The sequence below is a fragment of the Rhinolophus ferrumequinum genome, chromosome 28, assembly GCF_004115265.2.
Source record: "Rhinolophus ferrumequinum isolate MPI-CBG mRhiFer1 chromosome 28, mRhiFer1_v1.p, whole genome shotgun sequence".
NCBI lineage: Eukaryota > Metazoa > Chordata > Mammalia > Chiroptera > Rhinolophidae > Rhinolophus > Rhinolophus ferrumequinum.
The window spans coordinates 2,945,756-2,970,846 of NC_046311.1; the positions used below are offsets into that span (position 1 = coordinate 2,945,756).

Consider the following 25,091-nt stretch of genomic DNA (forward strand, 5'->3'; position numbering starts at 1 on the left):
TGGACCGTCATCGCGTCAGTGCCCCACGACCGCCCCTCCGGCACTTTTGATTGGCGGCCGGCGCTGGAGGCTTCCAGAGGCTTCCGGGATTGGCCGGGTGACAGAGGGAGGGTCCGCGACAACCAATGAAAAGGCCAAAGGTCTGCCTGGGACCCAGCCCTGGGAGTCAATCACTGTCGCAAAGTCCCCTGGAGTCCTGGAATTCCCACTCTTGCCTCACCTTTAATACCTTTGTACTTACTGACGTGGGAAAGGTATTTGTGAAACAAGTTACTGTGAGCTCTTGAGAATCGGGCCCCAGCTGATAACTTCTGTCGTCAGGGCCCTAGTGAATTCATGGTTCCTGCTCTCAAGGAAGGTACACACTTGTTGGAGAGAGCAAACATTAAATTAAACAGAAGTTATGTATTGAGACCTTCAAAGCGCAAGCACTGGCTACGAGCCACACATTTATTGTCAATTCAACAAGCTTTTTGGAGGGTCTGCTGTGTGCCTGTTTGGGGGCGGGGCAGGGACGGAGAGGGGGGCCATACAAAAAGATAACAGTCCTCAAAGCATATTTAATTAAAACCTATCTGCTGACTTCATTTTAGAAATAAGAAAACTGATACCCACCCAGAAAAGAAACTTCACATGATACAGAGACACTCCAGCTAACCAAGACCCCTTGACTACTGAAGACCTGTTTAAGGAAATCGGGAAATCTAGTTTGCCGTGTGAGGATGGAGCGGAACGTGGAGCTGGACCTGTTCACAACGGGGAACAAGACAGCCCTGCTCTGTGCCCAGGTGTGTACCTTCTGCTAGCGCCCATCCTGTGAGTGCCCTGAGTGGGGTAAGGGGGTGGGGGGTAGAGGAGATGCCCAGGGAGCCACGAGGAGCCTCTCACCAAAACAAGGCTGTGCGGTCTCGAGTCAGGAACCAGTGAGGGAGCTTTTCACAGTTTGTGAGCTGGGACAGCCTGAATGAGATTTGCACTTGCTGTTATGCCCAAGGTAAAACAACAACAAATACCCACAAAACAAAACAGGACCCGGCTGGAACTATGGTCAAGGCATGTCTCACCCTTGAAGGTGATCCCAAGGCATCTAGGTCTAAAGTTGCATCTGTCTGAAGGTCCCCCCCAGTTTCATACCTGTGTGGGACTGTGGGCCTTGGACTCAGAACAGCTGCTCTCGCTGACTCAGTCCCTCTTGGAGAGAGAACCATTCAGCTGAAGTGATTTATTTTTCCTCAGACTATTTTTTACTGCATATATTTAGCTAATATGATTTACTTATAATTCTCTAGTAGTCTGTTTAAATACCTTTTAAAATATTTATAGCATGTCTTTTAACTGGATGTTTTATATTTTATCCTTTGTAGTAGTTTTTCTAATTTAGTAGTTTTTCTAATTCATTTCCTTTTTCAAAATGAAGGTAGCAAACTTTCTAATTATAAATTTTCTAATTTGTGTGTATGAGAGGGGGATAAGTTTGTAAATTCTTAGAGAAAAAAAAAAACGGGAAAATAGACAAACCAAATAATTGTTACCCGGATGCACGACTGGTTTATATTCACTTTTGTAGTATTTGCTTGTTTCTAAGCCAAATACCATATATTATTTTACCATAAAAAAGGAAGATTTTTAAAAATTATTAAAAGGTACATATAATTGTTATGAAAACAGACACTATCAAAGATATAAAAAAAAAGTAAAATAACTCAAAAGCAATAAACCCTCCCACATACGTTCTCGTACATACATGATTATACTGTAATGATATGTTGCATACTCTTTTTCTACTTACAAGTATATTGTGGGCATTTCCACATTTAAAAAAGCGGCATCTACATCATTCTTAATAACTTCCAATATTGAATTGACCATATTGTGATTTAATATAGTGAATTAGCCATGATGGACATAGATTTATTTCAATTTTCGGCCTCTGTAGACAATACTGTGATGAACATTCTTGTATACACATCTTTGCATAATTTTTTCTTTCAAGTCTTTTTGCTTTAGACATTTTATTTTGCTTCTAAATTTTTACTTCCTGGGTGCCCTGTAGTAATAGTATCTTAAAAATGAGGTTTTAATTGAGGGCCCAAAAAACAACAGATATAAAATTCTGAGATCAAATCACCATATGCAGACTTTGAAAGGAAATGATCCAGAGCCTGATTCATGCTCTCAGCTGAATGAAGAAAATAAGGGATCAGAAAATAAAAAGAGGATGTTTGGAAGGGAAACTAGTGGTGCGATTTCTTTGGAGAGAGCTGTTGTTGGACTTGGGGGAGGTTTGGAAGTCCCACACTACCCCCAGCTCAGTGAGGGGTCTTCAGAGGGACCTGTCTGAGAGGTTGCTGTCTTTCCTGCAGGTGGGCCAGTGGTGGCCTGAGGCACAAGATTGGCTGCTTAGGTGGCAGAACCAGCGGAGGTGGCCACATTGGGACATCTGCATCCCAGAGTTTGCAGGGGCCTGCTTCCCAGGATGTGGATGTGGGCCAGCAGGAAGCCAAAGCCACCAAGGAGTCACCTAGATGCTGCCTGCGAAAGCCAGCTGCGTGGGTGAGGAGACCTCCTTTGAGAGACCTTGGAGGTGGCCCACCAGGGCTTAGGGGAGGATCCCCCCCCCTCGGAATAGAGAGGTTCTCAGCCTGGTTGTGAGAACTTCAGGGGCAAGGGCTCCATAATGGGAAACTCCAGAAATACAGAAGCTCAGATTCCTGAAAGGGAGAGGGAGAGAGGGAAAGACAGCTCTAAGCTCTATCCGCTCCAGAGCCTGCAGTTAGCTCTCACTGTGACATCAACTCAAATGGGAGCTGTCTTATGCTGCCCTAGCGTCCAAACCAGCAGCTCAGGGAGGAGGTGTGGGTGGGGAGAAGAGGCCCCTCATTCCTCCTGTCCAAGAGAAGGCTTCCAGCGCAAGAGGCCCAAGCTGGGGAGGGGAGAAGATTTTGATGCTGGCTAAACTCAGTGTGACTTTTTGATTAATATATTGAATCATACATTTAATTACTGAATGGGGACTATGCCTTCAAGTGCCACTACGACTGCGTGTGACAGAGGAGGGAGCAGAAAGTCATGGGGCTGCTGGATTTTTATCCAGAGTGGGCAATGTGTCCACCCGGAATAAACGTTAAAGGAATGGTGGAAGAACAAAATTAGGTTGCATTCGATTGCCTTTAGAGTTGTGGTTTTTCAACGCACTTTGGAAAAAGACCCGTAGCCCAGGGGGAAGGTGCACAGCGCGAGGGCTCTCAGAAGTCCTTTGTGTGGCGGTGGCGGCCCTCTGTATATGACCAACCATCGAGTCCCTCGGTGGAACCAAAGGACTCAAATCCCCACAGTCAGAAGTAACTCGGGACAGCATGTGACCTGTGCTGGTGACACTTGAGCAGAAGTGGCAGAACAGCCTGGGCAGGTCTATATTTGGGCTTTCACTCATAGCAGGCCTGTTGCTATTTGCAGCTGAAGCCAGCTCGTGTTTCCATCGCCTTTCCCCCATTGCAGAGCCCTGGTGTAAAACAGGCAGGGGCAGCCTGCGGGCACGCAGAGGTCACAGAGGGAAAACCGGGGTGCAGTTTCCTAGCGGTTATCCACAGCCTCAGCGTTCAAAGAGGAGTTCATGGACCCTGAAATATAGCAGGCAAGTTTTTATATAGTCATATTCTTCTCATGCAAATCGTATTACTGAAACTCAGTAACTTTACGCCGCAGTGTTAATACAATATCTTTCCTTTAGGTGTGAAGAGATAGCATCGTAAATTGCAGATGTATAAATTACAGTAAACATTGTGAATGTTTCCTGTGCCGCCTGGAGCAGGGAGTCTCCTTTACTGAATGTGGTGTTGATGCAGGATGTGAAAGCCTCTGATGTAGGTAGAGAGGCTGGTGATTGCTGCCATGTGTCTTGCGGTTATTTTTAGTGCAGGGGCCTATTTGCTAAAACAGTTTGGAACCCTAAATGTGCCCGCTGACAAATCATAATTCCATGCTTTGATTTGAACACTGAAAAACATTGTCATCATTTTTCACTTGTTATGCATACTCTCTTCTGCCATAGAAAGTTTTAAGGTTTGGACTGTGTCTGTAAAGCTGATTTGAACCATTTTGTGTACCGGGCCCAACAGCTCACACTTTAAAGCAGGTTTCTTTCACTGTGGCTCAGGAATTGCTAGGTGCTACATGGGTGAGCTTCTAAAATTATATGTAAAACTGTTTATGCCCTTATGGGCTTGCTTTTGGGAAAGAATTCACAGCTTTCAGTGGATTCTCAGAGGCACCTGTGACCCATAAATGGTTAAAAAACATTTTGGGGGGTGACTTTTCTAATTAAAGCACAGGGACACACCTCCTATATAAGACTTGCAAAAGTCTTTTTAATAACAGCCTATGGCGTAGAGTAGAAGCTATTTCGCTAATATAGTCATTATAGGTTGATTTGTTGTTACTTCATTTCTCTAAGTCTAGTTTCATCATTTATAAAATTATCATTTATTATTAATGTTCCTTTCTCCCCAAATTCTGGATATTTTGCTGAGAAACTGAAAGAGTCTGGGTGTTGAAGGGAAAGTGAGTGGCAGCTGTGGGGGTATGTTGCAAAATTCCTTTTCCATGTGAGCTCCCAGGGCAGTTTCAGTTCAGAAGGCAAATGCTGGCTGGAAAAACATGTTCTTATTAGCACTTGTGCTCAGTGATTTCCAGTCTTCCTGCTTGTGGAACAATTCCAGTTGGCGTTTCATAGACTTCTGGTTGAAAGAATTTCTCTTGATGATTTATTGGTCCAACAGAATTCTGGTTTTCTCCCTTTTGGCAGCACGTGGAAACGTGTTATTCTCAGTGGGCCACTCTGCAGTGTGTGGTCGGTGTGGTTTAGTGGACAGCTGTGTCCACGTCCAGCTCTTCACCTGCCTGGCTATGTGTCCTGCACCCAGCACAGAGCTTGATACAGAGTAGCCCAGATCGAGCCATGTGAAATGAAATAGGCCCTTTGCTCTCACAGGAACGTAGTTTTGCTGTCCTAAAATCGAGAACTGGAATTAGATGTTCTCCAAGGGATGCTGCATCCCTAGAATTTCACCGCTGTGCCTGGGCCTATTGGGAGCTCTTGCTGTAAGAAGCGGCGATCTCATAGCCAGTGTCTGTGCCTGGCTGCCCTGCTTTGGTGCCTTCTCCCACCTCCGGCTGTTTTCAAGGGACAGAGTGAGCCCCACAGTAGTCACTGTGACTCGTTACTTTCTGACCCTGGTCCTCAGCCTCCGTGAGTGACCAGGTGGGAGGGGCTGAGGTCCACACAATAGTGATAATAACACCAGCAATCATAACAACAGCAGCTGCCATTTATTGAGAACTTACCCCAGGCTGCCATGCCAGAGCCCAAGCAGGCATTAATGGTGAGGCATTGTTTCCGTGCAGTGGGGTTCCTCTTTTTCCCCCAGCTGTATTGAGATGTGATTGACACATCACATTGTGGAAGTTTAAGGTACAACGTGATGATTTGATACACGGAGCTCTTGTGAAGTGAGTACCACAATAACGCTAGTTACCACCTCCATGGCTTCACGTGATTACGTTTTTTTTGTTGTGGGGAGAAGAGGTGCCCTATTTCATGGGAAGCCACATTTCTCCACCCCTAAAGCAGATGAGGACAAGCCAGGGTCTAAAGGTGGGCAGGGTTCTTAGGAGTGGCCCCCAAAAGGACATCCGGCCTCTAGGATCTTCCTGAGTCACGGATGTTGGGGAGGCAAAACCCTGGCCGCGGAGCCACTTGCTTTGTGATGCTGCCTCTGGGAGGGACCTGCATTCGTCCCTTCCCAGCACCCAGTGGGTGGCCCGGGGCCCCACGGGCCTGCTGGTGGTCCAGGACACGCTAGTCTGCTCCCTTGTCCGTCAGTCCTGCGTGGGGCGTGGCGGTGGTACTCGGCCTCAGCAGACGTCACTGAAGTGGTGTTTACCACCCTCTCCCGAATGAAGAGTTTGGGAACATCAGAGAAGGCACTGAAGGCGTTCTGGACGCCAAGTGTAATGAGCCCTGTCTTGGAGTCTCAGGAGTAGTTTCCTTACGGAGATCCAGACCCCAGAAGCCAGGTGTATGTGTGGCATGCGGTTAGGATAGCAGAGTCTCTGTCCCCTAGTGGCTGCTGGAAGTCTGCGTCTGTGGTGCTGACAGAGGAGATGGGGAAACAGCACCCTGTGGGAACCTCTGAATGAAGGAGGGAAGAGAGGAGGCCCCAGGGGCTCCCCAGGCTGAGTCTGTCCCCACGTGGTCAGAGGAGACGGGGCGGTTTTTGTCTTTTTGTCTTGCCATCAGCGAGAGCCGGGGTGAGCCCCCCGAGGGATGTGTCAGGGACTTCCTAGGAAGGGTATAGTCACAGTGAAATTCGGGGGGTGATACTTGGTGCAGAGTCCCAGACAGAGAGGTGGCCTGCCAGGTTAAGTGCAAGGCTGGTCTCCATCATTGGATCAAACCTTCCTAAAACAGCCAGCTGTGGGACAAGGGCAGTCCTCTGCTGCCCTCGTCACCGCCCGTAGCCTTTCCCTGCGGCTCACAGGACAGACCATAGGGCATGGGGACAGGCAGAGGAGCCTGGCTGGCTGTCCCCAGGAGTGAGAGGTAGGTCTGGACCACTGGGGCAAAGTGTCATCTCTGACCAGACTTGAACAAGGGCCGAGTTCTTTTCCCCGAGGGAAGACATGGGTAGAAAAGACATTGGTCTCTGCAGATAGAGGCTGAAGAACAGGGATGCAAAGGGAGCCTGTAATAGAAGATCCAGGGAGGAGATTGGGATCCAGGCAAATCAGTTCAGGACATCACAGGCATCAAGGCCAGAGTACAGCGAGGCTGAGCTGAAGACAGTGGCTTCTCTGGAGTCTGCCAAGCCAGCTGGGCCTCCAGGCACCTTCTAGTGTGGTCTGTGGACGCCATCGGGCTTGTGGCCTGGGATACGGCTGGTGTAGACACCAAGGTGGGGAAAGCAAGGGGTCACGAGCGCCGTCTGGTGGTGCTGAGTTGGAAGTGACTGGGGCAGACAACTGCTTGTCTACACGTCTCTGCGTCTGCTTGGGGCAGAGGTTAGAGCCAGAGACAAGGATTTGGACTGGGAGCAGCAAGGGGAACGTGGGAGCCGTGAGAGTGGACACGAACACCTGGAGCAGGTGGAGAGTGAAAGAGGAAGGAGGATGGAAGCCTGGGGAATGGCAGTGTGAGGAGCAGCCGAGGCCCAGCAGGAGGTCACAGATGAGCAGGGGGACAAGGGAGGGTCAACAGGATCGAATGGCCCCGAGCAGTCAAGAGAGCACAGGGCAGTGTCTGCGGGTTTCACAATTAGGCCATCAGAAAATGTTACATTCAAAAGTGCCTTCCATCAAAAATGGAAGTAATGGGAAGATAATTGAGAGGCTTTTTTTTTTTTTTAATAGCTTTGGGATATGAAAAGGACATTGTGTCAGCAGAGGTCACAAAGTCCCTCAGTGCAGAAAGATAAGCAAAGCTGGTAGGAGAAGCCATGAACCTGACTTCTGTGCACAAGTACAACTTGTGCAGAGCAAGTAGAAGACAAAGAGCTGGCTGCTGGCTCTGAGCGTACAGTGGAGATTCTGGGGAGCTGTTTGGATCGTAAAAATTACAGCTGGGGGAAAAGTGCTAAACTATATCTTAAAAATTTTCTTTGCTTTGGTTATTTTCCTCAAGACCTACTTCACATGTATCATGTTGGAATTGTTTAATAATATTAGCTTTTGGTTTTTTTTTAAGCATTCAGTTTACCACCGTGTTTTTTTAAAGGGGAGTCTTAGGAACTGGGTTGTGGTAATGGTTGCATAAATAACTCGAGGTATTTACTGAAAGTGGTTGCATTGCGCACTTAAAGCAGGTGAATTATATGGTATATAAAGTATATTCCAGTAAAGTTATTTTTAAAAAGATATTAGGGAATAAGATAAGCAGCTCACATAATTCCTGGTTTTATGTAGGAATATGTGTTGTTGGTAAAATATCTGTGCAGGTTAATATTTGTGGTGCAATAATTCCAGCGCATGGAAATTGTGGCCAAGGTTTGGACATCAGCTGTGCCTGTTTGTGACTTGTGCAGTTAAATGGGAAAAGAAAACAAAAATGAACCCTGCTTCTCTAAACAAAAAGGTCATCCTTTTTGTGTGTGTGGATCGGTGGTCTTCAAACTTTTTTGCTTGTGAGTCCCCCCCTTAGAACATTTACGTTATCTAAAACTCCTCCAGTAGAAAGCAAATCTTTCTTTACAGATGCTTCCAAGTGAAACCACCCCGAGCTGCCTGGATGATTTCTAAAACTTGTGAATGAGTTGAGCCCAATTTAATGACCACCTCCTGCAGTGATCTCAGAAATCGAGTTTTTTTCCTCTTTCTGTGTTCTAGGACCCAGGATATCCACTATTAACCATCCAGGAAGGATCCTTTTAGTGCACAGGTGCTGCCCTGGGCTTCGAGAGTGCCAATGGAGGAGGAAGCTGGGCGGGCACCGGAGCTGGACAGGTCTCCAGCCCCCAGGGACTTCCACTTCTATCCCATGGATCTGTATGACTCTGAAGACAGACTGCCAATCTTCCCGGAAGAAAGCCGTCGGAGGAGAAGAGAAGTCCAAGCCGAAACGACCAGTGAGCCAAGAGGAGCAGCAAAAGGAAAGCCTCAGAGACACTTTGAAGGGGAAGTGGATGAACTTGTCCGTTTATACGGACTGGAAGATGATCATGAATTAGGGGATGAGTTTGTTGATGAAAACACACCGAGAATAGAGGTTTCAGAGTCTCCTCCTTACGTGGTGGCGGGGAGAGAACCAGCCAGGGAGCAGAGAGACTGGAGACTTACTGGAGAGGCAGCCGAGGCCGAGGCCCTGGGCTTCGGAGGGTGGGGCTCGGAGGGCCAGTGCCAGGACCTGCGGGAAGCCTACAGGTACACACACGGTCGTGCCAGCGAGGAGTATGAGTGCTACGTCATCCCAGAGGAGGAGGACGAGGAAGAAGCTGCCGACGTCTTCTGTGTCACGTGCAGAACTCCAATAAGAGCGTTGGAGAAGGCTTTTGATGAACACAAAGAGCATGAGGTGACCCCACTCAGTAAAGCACTGGAAAATGCCAAGGTAAGGTCTTCTGGGTTCTTCTTTCTCTTGAAGTTACATCTACACCTCAAGTACGTGTGCAGGGAATAAATCTCCAATGCCTTCTGCAAAAGAGGGAGAAAAGATGCGGCATTAATGTCTTCTTGTGATCCTCTGTTTGATAGGATGAAATTCACAAAAACATGTACAGATTGGAAAAGCAGATTATCGAGATGGAAAATTTTGCAAGTCACTTAGAGGAGGTTTTTATCACCGTGGAGGTAAGAATCGCTTGATGAGCCTGTCAGACTCACGTTGCTTCCAGCAGTGGCTGGGACAGCAGCTGTGTCCGGTATGAGTCAGAGAGTCTGTTTCCTTAGAACATGGTGTCACGGCTACCCCTCTCCCTTCACCCTTCCTTCTGCCCTCCCACAGCATCTTGGGCATACACCTCCTGGAACTCATTACCTGTCAGCGTTCCCTGCAGAACTCCAAGCTTTCAGTGGGGAGGCTGTATCTTCTGCAGCTTTATGTCCCCAGTCGTTCCACAAGGCAGGACTCTTTCATGGGCCAGCCTTAACAAGGCTTTGCAAGACCCCATCTTGTCACCCATAAGTCTTCTTTTCCTCAGCTGTTATCTACTTCTCATAAGATTAAGTTCCTGTGCCTGTCCCCAAACACATCACAGCCCCCTGGGTGTGCCCAGTATACAGTATACCCCTGTGATACCATCCAGATGAGGCAGATCAGAACTGAGGGCTAGGGGGTTTCCCCTCTCCTCTCCCTTTATGTGGATGCTCTGCTTCTATTAATGCAGCCTCAGCCTGAACCAACAGGAGCCCCTTGTATGAATTAACTAAGATTAGGCGCCTTTCCATGAAGCTAGACCTTCTTCGCCCCCAGCCTTAAAAGGGAGGAGAGCTACTGCACTAATCCCCTAGAGAAGAGACAAGCCCTTCCTCTTCCAGCCAGGACAAAACTCCCTACACTCTGAACTGCCAGCTCACTCTCAGACCACAGTATCTTCACCTCAGTGAGGACCCTGAGCTCTTCATTTTACACTCACCACGAGGGAGTCATCTACTGTTTTTCTTTCTCTCCCACCATTCTGAGCAAGCCTTACACACAGTAGGTGTTCAGTAAACACCCCCTGATCGATCAATCAGAGCCTCTTTGGAAATGTCCCTACTATCTGATGAGGATGACATCAGTCAGAACCCACAGAGCTCTCCTGGGCTTCCAAGCTGAGTAATGGAGCCCAGGCGTTGACAGCTCTGGTCAGTATTTCTCATCCACTGCGCTCCGGGAGTGAGTCCTGTCAGGCCTCCTTCTGCCTTCCTGCCCCCTGTCTGGCCACAGCCCGTACTCCGCTTCCCTTTCACCTTTCTCTTAGCTGATAGGAGGATTTGTGTGGCCCTGGGGTTTGTATAATCCAAGCATCAGGGAGTGGAGGTGAGGGTCATGGGGTGTCGAGAGCTCAGGAGGGAAAGACAAGTGCAAATCTCCATGTTCAAGTCCAAGATTCCAGTGGTAGGCTGACTCATCACTCATGATCTCTTTGGTCAGTTGTCATGGTGATGGGAGGTGGCTAAAACAGATGTGTGGTGGGGACGAGGACGGCAGAATCCTTCGAGGAGAAAAAGCAGTACTTTTGGAATTAAGATTATCCCAGGGGTTCTAGCTGGAGACTCCTGGTCCTCGCCCTTTTCGAATCCACCCCACCATCCCTGCAGAAGATAAGACATCAGGGAGAGACTAAAATTGCTCTGGGTAGACACCACACGTACTGAAATGATGATTGAGGTCCACTGTCTTGCAGGAGAATTTTGGAAGACAAGAACAAAACTTTGAGTCCCATTACAACGAGATCTTGGAAACGCTTGCTCAAAAATACGAAGAAAAAATACAAGCTCTCGGGAACAAAAAGAAAGAGAAACTGGAAGCCTTATATGGACAGCTGGTCAGCTGTGGAGAAAACCTGGATACCTGTAAAGAACTGATGGAAACAATAGAGGAGATGTGTCATGAAGAGAAGGTTGATTTCATAAAGGTCAGTAAGGAAGTAAAATGAAATAATGAACTGAAATGGCAGTTCCTGCCTGGGCAGGTTCCATTGTCCCCTCTGCCTGGAGATGTTGGAATTGGCTTTTATGGTGAGCATCTGTTTGATTCCACAGATGGTCATGACAGTGAGGTGGTCACCATGCGTGGCCAGGCAGGCTCATCCACAGCTTACCCCTCCCTCCACCGTGGCTCAGATAACACCGGAGTGTCTGTTCCTCTGTCCTGGTTACCTAGAGATCTGTCCCCTCTGCCCGGAGCTGAGCAAGCCCCCATGCAGCTGGCCTGTGGGAATTTCAGTCTCTCAGTCCCCTTTCTTCATGAGGCCCCACAGGACCAGGAGGTTCCTGGTTGTCAAATATGGCCCCCACATTGAGCAAGCCCCATTGTGGCCCCTCGGAGCCCATCAGCCCCGCCTTCCAGCCATGCTTGGGGTGAGGGATCTGTGACCAAAGCCGGGAAGCAAGTTGGCGGGCCCCAGTAGAGCCCTCAGTGCTCAGCCCTTTTGAACCAGTGGTCCCTCGTTGTCCCACGATCCCACTGTATCTTAAGACATGCTCCAAAAGGTGGCGAGCATGATATATGTGAAGATGTCCTTCTGTTATTTATGATGGTGAGAAATTGGAAACAATCAGTACGTCCAACAGTAGAACAGTTCCGTAAACGATGGAGTTCCCATTCAATGAGCTGTCACATAGCCTTTCCGATTGATGGTCCCAAAGACCATTGGTAACACACAAAGTGGTTATGTAACGCTGGTGGGATAAAAGCAGTAGTTACGGAATAAACTGCTCAGGCTTCGCAAGATTGGTTTTGTTAGTGTGTTGATATGGCTGATTCCGGCCCCGCCCCCCCCAATTTCCAAGTTTTTTAATGTGTTTATATTACGATATAGTTTGAAAAAGAAATTTATTTCCAAAATGAACTTCAAATTTTCTCCTTTTCTCCTCCTTTTTAGGATGCTGTGGCTATGGCTGACAGGTAATACTTTTGTTCTGACACGTATTTTCTTTTGTTCCTTGTACCTCTAGATATCCAAACATATTCAGTTCTCCTTGGTTGTATACTCCCAGTTCCAGCTTTTGTGTCTGTTCCCAAGATTAAATAGCACTTGCGTCAGAACGACCGTGAGGTCACAGGGACCTTCTACACCAAACCTCAGAATCTTAGGTCTGGAAGGGAGGGAGCGTGTGGTGAGGCCCAGCCAGCAAGCCCATGGTCAGGTCTCCCTGACGTGCCCCTCATTTCACCAAGAGGAGCCGGGATCCAGAGGATGTCCCCAGGGTCCCCCAGCTGTGCCGGGACCTAGACTGTGCTCTGCAGAAAGTACCACGTCATAGAGTCAGACAGGAGTTCGAGTCCTGCTACCGCCATGACCTTGGGTGTCCACCAGTCTAGGACCCACTTTTCCTTACCTACGCACGGGATTGTTTTGCGGGAATGGAGTCTGTCTGTAAAGCATGATGACTGAAGCTTAATAATGTGAGGGCTAAGAGCATGGGTGTTGGCCAGAGACAGGCCTGGTTTCAAATTCTGCCCCTTCCCCTTCCACATCCCGTGACTGCCCGGAAGCGGGTGTAAGATGACCCAGGACCCCAGTCTGTGGTCCACAAGCTGAGGGCACTTGGCCCTGTGGAGAGGAAGCCCCACAGGATCTGTACAGCCTGGGCCTGGGGTGGCATGGACGGGGGTGGGGGGACTTGCAGGTCAGCATCTGTGGGCTGCCAGAGGTTGTGGATCTGGGCCTTGTTGGTACATGTCCCCCACCCCCACTCTCTGACATGGCCACGCCTTCCTCTCCCCTCAAATGCGCACCAGTCCCTCCCGTCTCTGCTGGTGACTCCTGGGAGAGCAGCCAGGGGCACGTTAAAGAAATGAAAGTTCTGCCAAGCTCTCTTTACATGTTCCTAGTGGCCCGGCACAGTAGCTGGACCCTGGGGAGGCTGCCCCTCTGTCCTTACTAGTGGGTGTTTATACTACAGACTCCGAAAATTCCTGGAAACAAAAACAGACGTGGAAATCTCTGCGCAGCCTGCCCTGGAAGACCAGAGCCTGGACTTCTCCGACGTGGAGCAGCTGCTGGACTCCATCAACACCATCCCAGGTGCACATTCCCCCACCCCACCCCCAGCGCAGACCACACAGCACATTCCAGTTTTCTGAGCTTTGCGTTAGAAACTCTGATGGCTAGAGAATCATACAGATTTGGAAACAAGTGTCATTCTGCCTTACTTCATGTTTTTGTCATTGTGGCTTATAAGGGTGAGGCCAGAGGCTGACCTCCCGGAGGTCAGCGCCCACCCTCGCTGTCCAGGGTGCTGACATCTGGCCCAGGGCAGCCTCGAAACAGTTTTTGTTTGTAGCCTGTCCAGCTTCATAATCTGCTCTCCTAATTTACACCAAATAAGGAGCCTGAATTTTATTTTCTTGATTAGCATAGTGGTTAAGAGATGAGCTTTGGAATCCTATGGAGTTGGAGGGAATCCCAACTTTACCACATCCTAGCTGTGAGACCCAAGACAACTTCCCTAACCTCTCTGAGCCTTGGTTTCCTTGTCCATAAAATGGACCTGAGAAAATGCCTTGTGGGGACAGGGTGAGAATTAAATGAGGTACTGTATATATGTCCCATCACATGGTGCTAGGTAGCTCTCAAAAATATTACTGGGATTACTTATTTCTGAGAATAATTCTAGAAATCAGCTCTTTTGGATGGCTCACCTTCCTTTCCTCACCAATACCCAACAATATTGTGAACAATATTGTGAACAATATTGTATATATCTTTTCAGGGTTTTTCCTTTACATAGATTTTTTAAAGATAAAAATGGAATCATTCTGTTCTGTAATCTGCTTTTTTTTAGCCAACAATTATGATGCATATTTTTCTCACATTGATAAATTCTCCTACAACATGGTTTTCTTAATCCTCAGCTGTTGGATGTTTCTAGGTTTTTCACCATCATAAACCATACTAGAATGAATGTCCTCAGTCATAAATCTTGGGGGCCATTCTTAGACTCACTGAAGGCGGCAGTGCTGGGGTGCTCACTGTCCCCGCCTTTCGGGTGGCATGGAAGGATCAGCGGACCCATACCTAGTGCAGGACTTGCAAACCATACCCCAGTCTGAGCTCCCGTCAACAATCCCTTCTCCCCAAGCTCACATGGGTTGGTCAAAGCAGGAATGGACGAATTGGCTATGGCCTGTCAGTTCTTGGTGGGGAGGTTTGGCCTCTCATCCTTGTTCACTCTGGGCTGCCTTGCCCATTTCCTAAGCCCATGGGTGCACTGGGGGGTCAGGGGCCCTGTAAAAGAGGCCACCCCCACCCCACGCCTCTACTGAAGCCTCCTCATTAGTGGTGTTTTTTCTCCCTTTCCCTTTTCTAGCTCCTTCTGCCCCAGTGATAAACCCACAGGCCCCCAACTCAGCCACGGGGTCCTCGGTCCGAGTGTGCTGGAGCTTATACTCCGATGACACCGTGGAGAGCTACCAGCTGTCCTACCGGCCAGTGCGGGACAACTCGCCTGGGAAGGACCCAGCAGGTGAGGCGCTGCCAGGAACACGGCGCCGGAATGCCTGAGGCCCCTCAGAGACCCTGGCCCTGGCTTCCGGGCAGCCGGGAAGGTGGGAATGGGGAGAACCTGCTCTCCTGGCTCCTTGGAGCTGTCGCCACCTGGGAATTATCCAGAGCATGGGGTGCCGGCAGGTGAGCATGACAGAACAGGCTAGAAAGGCAAGTTGGGCCTGACTGAGGGGGGACCATGAGGCCAGGCTGAGGTGTCTGGGGTGTATCTGCACCGACAGATCGTCTGCCCTTGAGATGAGTCTCTCACTGCACTGTGTGCTGGAGGGTGGGGACACCCCTCACTGAGGAAGCCCAGCTGGGCTCATGGGTTCTGTCAGGTCCCGGCATGTGAGGGCAGGCTGGCTCGCCTCAGAGCAGCCCTGCGCTGGGAGAAACTGGAGCGTTAGTGTGCAGACCCCCATGAGGGGTGAGGGCAGCTGCTGATCTGACCCACGTTTCAGACTGAGCCAGCTCCTGAGAGTGGCACCCACTGTGGGCACCTCTCGGCCCAGCCTCTTCCCAGGGAAATGGAACTGACCTGCCTGGGGTGAGAGCTGGGGTATCTGGCTCCCATGCACTCCCCCACACACACATAATAGATAAGCCATTCTCCTGCTGAGAGGGGAGGGTCAGGCAGCAGAGGAGCCCCAGCTGAGCGTCTGAAGGAATCAGGGATCAGGGCCAGCCTGGCAGAGCCGGTCCTGTGTGCATGTGGTCAGAGTGAGATTGCTGGTAAGGGACTGAGATTTCCATTTTATGGATGAAGAAACTGAGACCCAGAGAGAAATGAGCTGTCCATGGGGACACCGTGAGTTACGGCAAAACCAGGACGAGAATCAAGCCCGCAGGCTCCCTACTTACAGCTCTGTTTATTGTACCAGGTCGTGCAGGTGGAAGGTTCTTTGTGCTGGAGGTGAGGGTGGTTTTTCTGCCCAGGCACCAGGAAAGGAGGGAAATTATTGAGAAAAGTGAGAGTAAGGTTAAGCAATGATGAGGGAGGGCAGTAGCAGTCAGAGTAAGAATCAAAAAGGGCATGGAGGGGTAAAGGGCGGTTGGGGACCAGGTCAGATCTGATGAATCACAGTTTATGCCATGAATCACCTGTTGGCACCCTCTGCAGACACACAGGAGAAGCTGTTGGGTTGGGGCTGTGTCACGGCAATCTAAGACCTTTTAAATGGGCCCCTTTATTATGAAGGAACTGGCATCAGAGGGTGGATTAATGAGTTATCACTGCCTTTCAGGAATCGGGGGATGTTTGCGGGTATAGCAGTTGGCGTTCTCTGTGTAACAGCACCCCTACACACACCGACACACCACTTTGGCTTAAAATGACAAATATTTACTATTATAATTCTGTGAGTTGGGTGGACAGTTCTTCTGGTCTGGGCCAGCTTGGGTAGGGCTGGATGGTTAAGCGTGGCCTTGCTCGTGTATCTGGGGCCCCAGCCGTGGCGGGGCCTCTGTCCACGTGTCTCGTCCTCCAGGAAGCTGACGCCGTTCCCAGCAGCAGCGGACAAGCCCCTGTGCGCACTTCCCAAGCCTCAGCTTGCATCATGTTTGCTGTTGTCCCGTGAGCTGAGCAAGTCACATGGCTAAGCCCAGGCTCTCTTCAAAGTCACATGGCAGAGGGCATGCATACAGGAGTGGGAGGAATTCGTGGCCAGCTTTGTAATCTGCAACGGGGAGGATGCAGTGCAGTGACTTTGGAACCACTTGGCCTATTTTAGGGTTGAATTCCAGTCTTTTCTTTTTTTTTCCTCAGAGTTTACAATGACCGTCAAAGAAACATACTGCTTAGTGACAAACCTTGTGCCAAATATCCAGTATGAATTTTGGGTCACAGCTCAGAACAGGGCCGGTGTCAGCCCCGCCAGTGAGCGTGCAGTGTACATGACAGGTAACGGGGCCACTTGTTTCTGTAGCAGGACCTTCATTCAATGGGACACAGGAGTCACAGCTTTGTTGAAATGGCAGCGCTCTTGATTACATTTGGACGGACAGAAACAGCTGTGTATTATGTTCATTCATGTAATACAGCAAATCTACATGCCTGGAATGGCAGGGACATTTTCTCCTTATTGATCTCAAAATGTCCAAAAGTACTGCTCTCGGTCACAGGGCTTTTGAACCTTGCAACTGTCCTCACTCCAGGAACAGCTGAAAGGGAGTCCCTGGCGTCTCGGTGCGATTGGGCTGCTGTGACAGAACACTACACACGGGGCGGCTTCCAAACAACAGACATTTATTTCTCCCGGTTCCGGGGGCCGGACGTCTAAGATGCCGGCAGATTCTGTGTCCGGTGAAAGCCCTTTCTGGTCCAGAGGCAGCTGTCTTTTTGCTGTGTCCACACAGGGAGGAAAGGGGTGACGGCATTCTCTATAACAAGTCCCCTCCACCCCCATGACCCAGTCGCCTCCCAAAGACTCCAGATGCCATCACATCGGGGACTGGGTTTCAACACGAATGGGGTGAGGCGGGCGCGGGAACACAAACATTTAGTCTGTGGCACTGGTTTGCTTTTTCTTGCACTGGAATGTCTTGTGAGAAGAGAGTAGTTGTGGTATCGTCCATGCTCTGGATATAACGGCTAGATGTGGGCAGAACGGTTGTTCACCTCTCCCTTCCCCTTTGTTCAGCGCCTTCTCCCCCCATTATAAAGAGCAAAGAGATACGGAGCTGCGAGGACGCCGCGCTGATTTGCTGGGAGTCTGGGAACCTGAATCCTGTGGACTCGTACACAGTGGAGCTGATCCAGGCGGAGACGTTAGAAGCCTCCGGCGTCACTGAGTGAGTCCCAGGGGGCGTTTGCTGGGCACGACAGGCCTCACACCTGACACAGTGACACAGCTCAGGAAAGGCATGGAGTCTGGAGAGGAGGTCGGAGTTGGTGACACACAGGAACCTGCATTTCAGGTTGCTTAGGTTTTGTGAAGTAGCAAGAATGCTGTTACTGAAGGTGAAGGATGAGTGAACGAGAAGTGAATAAATGGTTAAACCTCAAGTTTGCACTTTTAGCCCAACTGCAGTTTATCATTCATTCATTCATTCAACAAATATTGAGGGCCCAGGTGGTGCCAGGTGGTGTGCCTGCATTCTGGTGAACGAGACAGACAAATCCCCTGCCCTTAAGGAGCTGACAGTCGAGTGGGGAAAACATAAAAAAACAAGAAAACAAAGGCATAAAGCACACATTGCTACGAAGGAGAAAAGAATGTAATGAAACAGAATGGTGGTAGAGGTGAGGACCTGCTCTGGATAGAGTGGGTGTTTAAAGTGAGACCTGAACACATAGAGAGGACTGAGGCCTGAGAATAGGGGGCACAGGGACACCCCCAGGCAGCAGTGAGCTTGACACGCAGGAGGAACTAAAAGACCCACTTTGTTGGAATTGAAGGGGCAGAGGGAAAATGGCATGAGGCAAAAACAAGAGATTTGAGTTCAGTGTACAGAGAATATCGTGTCCATGCAGAAGGCTGTTTGGGGGCTCACGTTCACGCTGGTTGGTGGAGAGCTTGAGGGGTTCACAGGCAGACGAGGGCTCGGTGACCTCGAGGGCCTACAGGTCCTCAGCTGTGAGTCCCCGGCTGTGTACAGTGGAGCAAACATGGGTGACCCCTGGTTTGAAGGGAGGCCGGGTGCGTGGGCCCGTGGTGACCGCGACTCTGCTTCCCCCCAGGTCTGTGGTGGGCATCCCTTCCTGCGAGGCCCTGGTGCAGCTGCAGCCCCGACAGACCTACACCATCTATGTGCGTGCTCTCAACGTGGGGGGCCCCAGCGCCAGGGGTGAGCCCGCCACCGTCCACACCACAGGTCTGTGCCCCGGGCCGCACGCTCTGGGACCCACGTGGCCAGTGTGGCACACCCAGTGCTACGTAAATGTTCATAGACAGGAACACATGGCAAGTCGGGCCGGGAAGGGGTGCAGGGGTAGCCCCATTTTACAGGTGGGGAGGCTGGAGGCCCAAACCACACAGTGCTTTCTGCCTGAGCAAGCATCAGAACCCAAGGTTTTCTCCACGCCCTCAGGTGGACAGGAGGCTTGTCTCAGTGAACCTGGGTGACACAGCTCACACAGGCTGAACACCAGCCCCGGGGCGGGGTCTTTATGAAGTTCCAGAAAGAGCCATTGCCCGTGGCTCCTCTCCCTGTCTCCACATCTGGTCCAACTGATTTTTGGCTGCCCACCTCCTCCCAGGCTCTGTCTCGCTTTAGTGGGTGCCCACAGCCCCAAGTCCAGCTCCTCCCCCGTCTCATTGGCCATCGTCATGTCATAGAATTGTCACATCTCATGTCCAGGCCTTGAGTCAGCAGGGACACCACTAGAGACATTCTGTACACCTCCTGCTGTCCCAGCACTGCGCTGGCTCTGGGTGCTCAGCTTTGCCAAAGTGCACCAAAGCCAGCGGGCTCTTCCCACCCTCCCAGAGCAAGTCCAGTTCAGGCCAGCCAACTGGGTGGCCTGCAGATGAGAAGCAAAGGCAGGGAGTCTGGGCCCGGCTCGGGAGACAACGCCCCCTTGAGTGGGATCTTTCACGGAGGGACACTGTCATTTTGTCCTCACTCCCAATGCTAGGAGGAGAGGTCTGTGGTTAGTTTCTACTTACATGCCTTCCATACAGAAGGGAAAACAGGTTAAGTGGCCACCTAAGGCTGGGGTGTTAGTGCTGGGATCAGGACTCAGCCTTTTCTTTCGTATTGTGCCATTGCCCTCTGGTTGGCTGGCTGGCACTCCTCATTTCCTGTACTGACTTGGTATTTTGAAATGTTAAAGTCTGGCTGTTGTAGTGAAAGATGAGAGCGAAAGGTACAGCCAGCTCTTGATTGTACAGCTGTCTCTGAATTAGTTTGTTCAAATAATTTTTAAGACTGTATGTGTGAAAAGCTCAGATGAACTTGAATCAGCAAAAAGCATATATTCAAAGTGGTCCCTGTTTGGGGCTAGAGAGCTGGCAGTGCGGGCCATCCGTGTGTCAGCTGCAAGGTGGGAATCTGCTGCTTCTCACCCGTCCGCTCAGATGACGAATGACATTTCCAGCAGCATCAGATTGTGAAAATAACTGTGAAGAGCTTGATGCTGACGCTTGAACTAAGGTTTGGGACGAGAAGTGACAGAAGGGGAACTTAAGAAAAGAATTTGGCCAAGAGACACTAATGGAGAATGAGTTACTATGTTCCTAAATAATGGATCGTTTTTACTAAAACATGTTTTATTAAATGTATTCCGTACCACATTTCGCTGAGCTTTGTTTCAACGACGATGTTGGGATGGCTGTAATCGCTTTCCTTCTCCCCCACTGCCCTGATTGGAAGGTGAAAGTTGGATTCTGCTAACCTTTAACAAATTGGTCATGAAGAAGTCCCTCAGTGCCGTTTCCCTGTAGGTTAGAAATACCGGCCCCTGTGGAGGCATTGACAGCCTCTAGAATCAGGGGGCTTGGGGTTCAAATTGGAGCTCTGGCATGTGCCAGCTCAGTTCTGAACCACTCTTGCCTCAGTTTTCGGATCTACAAATGGAAATAACACCCGTTTGTAAGGGTACTTGTGAGGATTAAATGAGAAAAGACGTGCCACGTGCTTAGCTCAGTGCTGGGCACAGTCACTGCCGGGTACGTAGGCGTTCGATGCCATCCCTGTTAACGTGAGGGTTAGTACTGGGCGAGGTCCTGGCTGCCGCGCGTTACCGGGCAGCTAAGCCCGCGATGTGCAGTGCTCCCTGCGCCCGCGTGGCGGCGATGCTGAGTAAGCCGGGGACTGACTGGCAGCCGATGGATCTCTGGGTTTGCTCCCCTGCAGGCAGCTACTTCCGCCTGAACCAGCACACCTGCCATCCCTGGCTGACCATTTCTGAAGACGGGCTGAGAGCTGTACGAGGCGAGAGGAAAACCCCCGCAAGGGAGCCGCCCCCCAGAAACACCCGCTTTTCCAGGTAGATACTGTACCCAGCGCTCATTAGAACATTCTTTGAACCTCCCTAATACACACTGTTGTTTGCATAAAATTGGGTTAGGACAGATGCAGGCTTGAAGGGGGACAGAAGTCTCAGAAATGAGGGGCTAGGAGCCTGGTGGAGGAGAGGCTGGTGCCGGCAGAAGACACGGGGCCCCTGAGGTCCAGCCCTGCGCTGCCTCAGCTGGAAGAGTCAGACCAGGAAGCCGTGCATGAGGGTCACGGTGTCGGGCTGTGGGAGAAAGAAACTAGGCCCCCATCTCCCAGTGCTTACTAGTCTGGTGCCCTCTCTCACATGGGAAACCTTATTTCAAAACTCCTGGTGAAGTGGCGATGGAGTGAGCCCATGGGAAATCGCCGGGGAAGGTGTGATTGTGCTGGCATGTGACCTGAGCGGGGTCAGCCCATCAAAGATGGCTCGGTCGAAGTCTGGGGCTATTTCCAGACTTGTACTCCGTTAATGTTGAAACGATTTATTTATACCTTCTTTCCAAAGACTGAAGGAAGACTTAAAATAAGAGGCAAATACCCAGCACTGAAACAGGAAACTCAAGGCATAGAAGGAAATGAAGGACACAGATAGGTTAACTCCAAGGGCTAGTTCCATTTCCACGATTAAACATGAAACGTGGCTCTCAGCTTCCCGGGACTCAGGACAAAAAGAGGTCTTGGGTTGATTCCAGAGCCAGGAGGATCTTCTGAGGGAGAAAAGGGACTCGGCCGTGGGGGCCGGAAAGGCCACTGGTGGAAAATTGTGCAGCCTCCTGCCGGGGTCCTAGGCTGTCCCCGCAGCTGGCTCTTCCTGACACTGGCTGCCTTCCTTCCGGCCTGTTACTGCGTGTGTGTGAAGCACCTGCATAGTGTACGTGGCAATCACCTACTGCAGTGGAAAACAACTTCGTCCTTCCCCACCTCTGCCCGTTCAGCCCAGGGCTGGGGGCATGGAGAGGAGGAAGAAGCAGGAGAGTTCTTACCTGGGTTAGAAAACAAAATTCAGCTGAGCTCTTCTTACTGGCTTTACCCAACGATTCCTGCAGTGGCAGCACCTGTGGGACAGACAGCAAGGGGCTCCGTGGAGCTCTGCAGAGGGAGACACTCCACTTCCCTGGACTGCTGAGTCCTGGGAGATTTCAATCTCGTTCCTTGTTTTAGATGAACAAGTGAACCAAACCTTTATTTTGGTTACTAAGAAGCCCAATCCTTTTAAAAACCACACAGACCCTGTTCAGTTGGTTTGTGTCCCCTCTCCCATTACCCGCAGCGCAGTGACCTTCTACCTTCAGCGTCAGTCAGGTGAGCATGGAGGGCTGAGGGTGTGCACTTTACAAGTGAGGTGCTCACAGCACCCACCGCCCCGCGGATACACCCCCTACTGACCACCCCAAGCTGGCGTCACACACCTGCACAGCCAGGCTTGGGTCACCCCATGTCACACACGTTTCCACTTTCTCCAACCAGGTGTGTTGCTGTCATGGGGAATCTAATTCCCGTCCGCGGGCGCCACTACTGGGAGGTGGAGGTGGACGAGCATTTGGACTACACAGTGGGTGTGGCCTTCGCAGACGTCCCTAAGCAGGAGGACCTGGGCATGAACTGCCTGTCCTGGTGCATGAGGCACACGTGGGCATCACCAAGGTAAAGGCCAGTCGGGATCCCCAAGACCAAAATCCGCTTTTGAGAGAACAGAGGGAGGGGTTTTCACTAGCAATAACTAAGACTACAGGCTGTGGTAGAAACTTTCTAAGATAAGTTTCCAGCCCCCTTCCCTGAGGCCCAGGTGAGAAGGGAAAGAGCAGCTATGGGGGCTTTTCTTTCAGATGAAAACAGCTAACGTTCATGGAGACTGTTCTACACTCTTACACGTACTGTCTCGTTCACTTGGCACCAGTGTATTGTCCCCTTTTCCAAATAAGCAAGCTACGCCTCACAGCAGCTAGGTAACCCACCCAGCACAGATCAGAGCTGGATTCAAACCCAGGCGTTCTGGCTCCAGAGACAGCTGAGCCAATGGTCTTTCATCTGTGCTCGGCGTCAGTGTTATGAAATGGATAGTTTGATCGGAAGCCCCGATTCCATCTTTTTAAGTAATCGTGGGCAGAGGCTTAATGGGTATGGCTGACATTGCTCTGCTTCTGCTAAGCACTTGCTCTACACACGGGGTCGCTCCACAAAGCAGAGAAAATCCCGGGAGGCCCAGGCCAAGGGACATTTTCAGGCTTAGAAGGCCCTGGTTGCAGCCTCCTTTCATCTCAAACATTGCCCAAGAAATAAACCACACCACTTTCCCGGCACCCATCCTGTGCAGCCTCGGACCCTCGTTGGCTTGTGAGTCGTTAACGTCCCATTCGGTGCTGTGTCCGTGAGCCTCCATTGTGGCTGGTTAAACATTATTCGTCATGCGCAGCTACGAGTGGGAAGACTAGCTTTCCCCTGTGAAGTATTTAGACTTTAGTGGACTCCACTGAACCTAAGACCCAGTTTGGGGAAGGCAAGAAATACTGTGCACTAGAAATCAAAGTCTCCTCTCCTAGAAAGGTAAGAACAAGGGGCAGAGCAAAACTGGGGGAGCATAAAGGGAATCTGTGTAGTGGGAGGGGTGAGGGGGTAGGAGACAGGGGAGTGGTGGAGACATGAGATAGAATGAAACAGGAAGGACAAAAAGCCGAGCACTAGAGCAAAGGTTTCTTGCAGCCTCATCTTGGAAAGATGTATGAGAGACAGAATTACGAGTAGACGATGAGGGTAAGGTATCTTAGCTCATTTGTACTTTTTGGTTCAGTCTTAGACTATTGGTGGTGAGGGAAGGGCTCATTTAGCTACTGGTGGCTGCCTAATTAAGAAAAGAAGCCGAGGGGAAGATGGATGAACTGGGATGGAGATAGACCAGCTGGCTCTGACACACTTAGATTGTATTCTAAGTGTCCTACCAGTCGTGTGGACCAGCACGGTGGCACAGAGCTCTTCAGACATCTGTAGTAGCAGTGTCAGGAAATCCCTGTGGCTGGTGTTGGTTTCAGCCATTTTCCAAAGCACAGGGTGTGGTGAAAGGGTGCCAGAGCTATACGGCACTGAATGGTGACAGGCCCGGATGCCTGTTCGGTTTGAAAGGCTAAGCATTGGGTGTCTTGGAGCACTTGCACAGATTATACCGAAAGGCACATTTTGTTACATGAAAGACCATGGGGCTCCCTGTTTCAAATCTATTATGAAGGATTTACTCACCTGAACCTTGAAATCCAAAATTCTAAAACATATTCTATTTCTATACAAATTTTGATGCAGTGAGTTTATGGTATTGTAAGGTTCTTAGGGTAAGAGGTTGCACTTAGTTTATAACTTTCTTAGGACAAATTTTAGAAAAGAGATATAGTTTTGGAAACGGCCTGTTACTTTGGTAGTCATTTAATAACAATCATAGAAGTATTTGAATAAAATTAACATAAAATGTTCTGTAAATAGCCCATCTACAGAATTTCTGAAGATTTGTTATATCAACATTTAATTTTCAGGCATAAGTATGAATTTCTACACAACAAGATGACTCCAGATATAAGAATAACAGTTTCCCCAAGGAAGATTGGCATTCTGTTAGACTATGAAAATTCAAAATTGTCATTTTTCAACGTGGACATTTCTCAGCATCTATACACATTTAGTTGTCAGCTTCACCAATTTGTACATCCCTGTTTTTCTTTGGAAAAGCCTGGGTGTCTACAGATACATAATGGCATTTCAATGCCAAAGCATGTAGCTTTCTACTAGACAGTCCTGATGCCAGCTCCCTGTCTGCTGCACCTACCCCGCTGTTACCCACGCCTCAGCCGGCTGACCTCGGCATTCAGGCACCCAGCATCACTTAGGGCCCATGTTATCACCTGGCACACTGGTGTCACCTGACGGGGTTCTAGTACCTGTCCATCTGTGGCAGGCTGTTTGTCATTACCGCGCCCGGCTGTCAAGTGAGGGTTCAGACTAAATGATCTCCAAGGTCTTTCATATTGTCAGAGTATTATTAGTCTGTTTGTGTATGTGCAAAGTAACAGGGTCTCTAAGGCCTACAGAGCTGGGGAAGGGAAGGGGAGAGGAGAGACGTGTCAGTGGCTGCAGCAGCCCCAGCACCCACATGACATTTCATTAGTCAGCCAAGAACAGACTTGAGAAGGCGGCAGCCACGTGCCCTTCTTTCCTGTCAGCGGCAGTGTGCACTTGACCACACTGTTCCTCCTGCATAGTCCTTACCCCACTAATTCTGAAATGACCTCTGTGCCTAATTCCATGAAGGCGGGGACAGTGTTTGTCTGGTTCATCAGTCCGTCCCCAAAGGCTACCTGCCACATAAAGGTGCACACCAAGTATCTGTTGAATAAATATCTTCTTTCTCCGGCCTCTGTTCTCCATGGGAGGCACGGCAGAGCGCTTCTAAAACTAGAGCAAAGGATCTGTGGGCAGGAGACG

At 49.9% G+C, this 25,091-nt stretch overlaps 1 protein-coding gene across 4 annotated transcripts; it reads left to right on the forward strand.

Moving 5' to 3' along the window:
• The first annotated feature begins 4 nt into the window (after window positions 1-4).
• On the forward strand, window positions 5-24,422 carry FSD2 (fibronectin type III and SPRY domain containing 2). Of its 4 annotated transcripts, XM_033100067.1 has the most exons (16): window positions 5-140; window positions 594-788; window positions 2,364-2,553; window positions 3,499-3,634; window positions 8,380-9,100; window positions 9,244-9,339; window positions 10,878-11,108; window positions 12,078-12,100; window positions 13,102-13,223; window positions 14,509-14,664; window positions 16,453-16,587; window positions 17,327-17,477; window positions 18,367-18,500; window positions 20,484-20,616; window positions 22,095-22,271; window positions 24,146-24,422. In XM_033100067.1, the coding sequence occupies exons 5-16, from the start codon at window positions 8,459-8,461 to the stop codon at window positions 24,396-24,398; spliced, it is 2,253 nt and encodes a 750-aa protein (XP_032955958.1). In that variant the 5' UTR covers window positions 5-140; window positions 594-788; window positions 2,364-2,553; window positions 3,499-3,634; window positions 8,380-8,458; the 3' UTR covers window positions 24,399-24,422. The 4 variants fall into 4 exon arrangements, with proteins under 4 accessions (XP_032955958.1, XP_032955955.1, XP_032955957.1 ...); XM_033100064.1 differs by having other exon boundaries at window positions 3,457-3,634; window positions 22,095-24,215; XM_033100065.1 differs by lacking the exon at window positions 5-140 and adding an exon at window positions 143-254 and having other exon boundaries at window positions 22,095-24,215.
• Window positions 24,423-25,091: the final 669 nt, after the last annotated feature.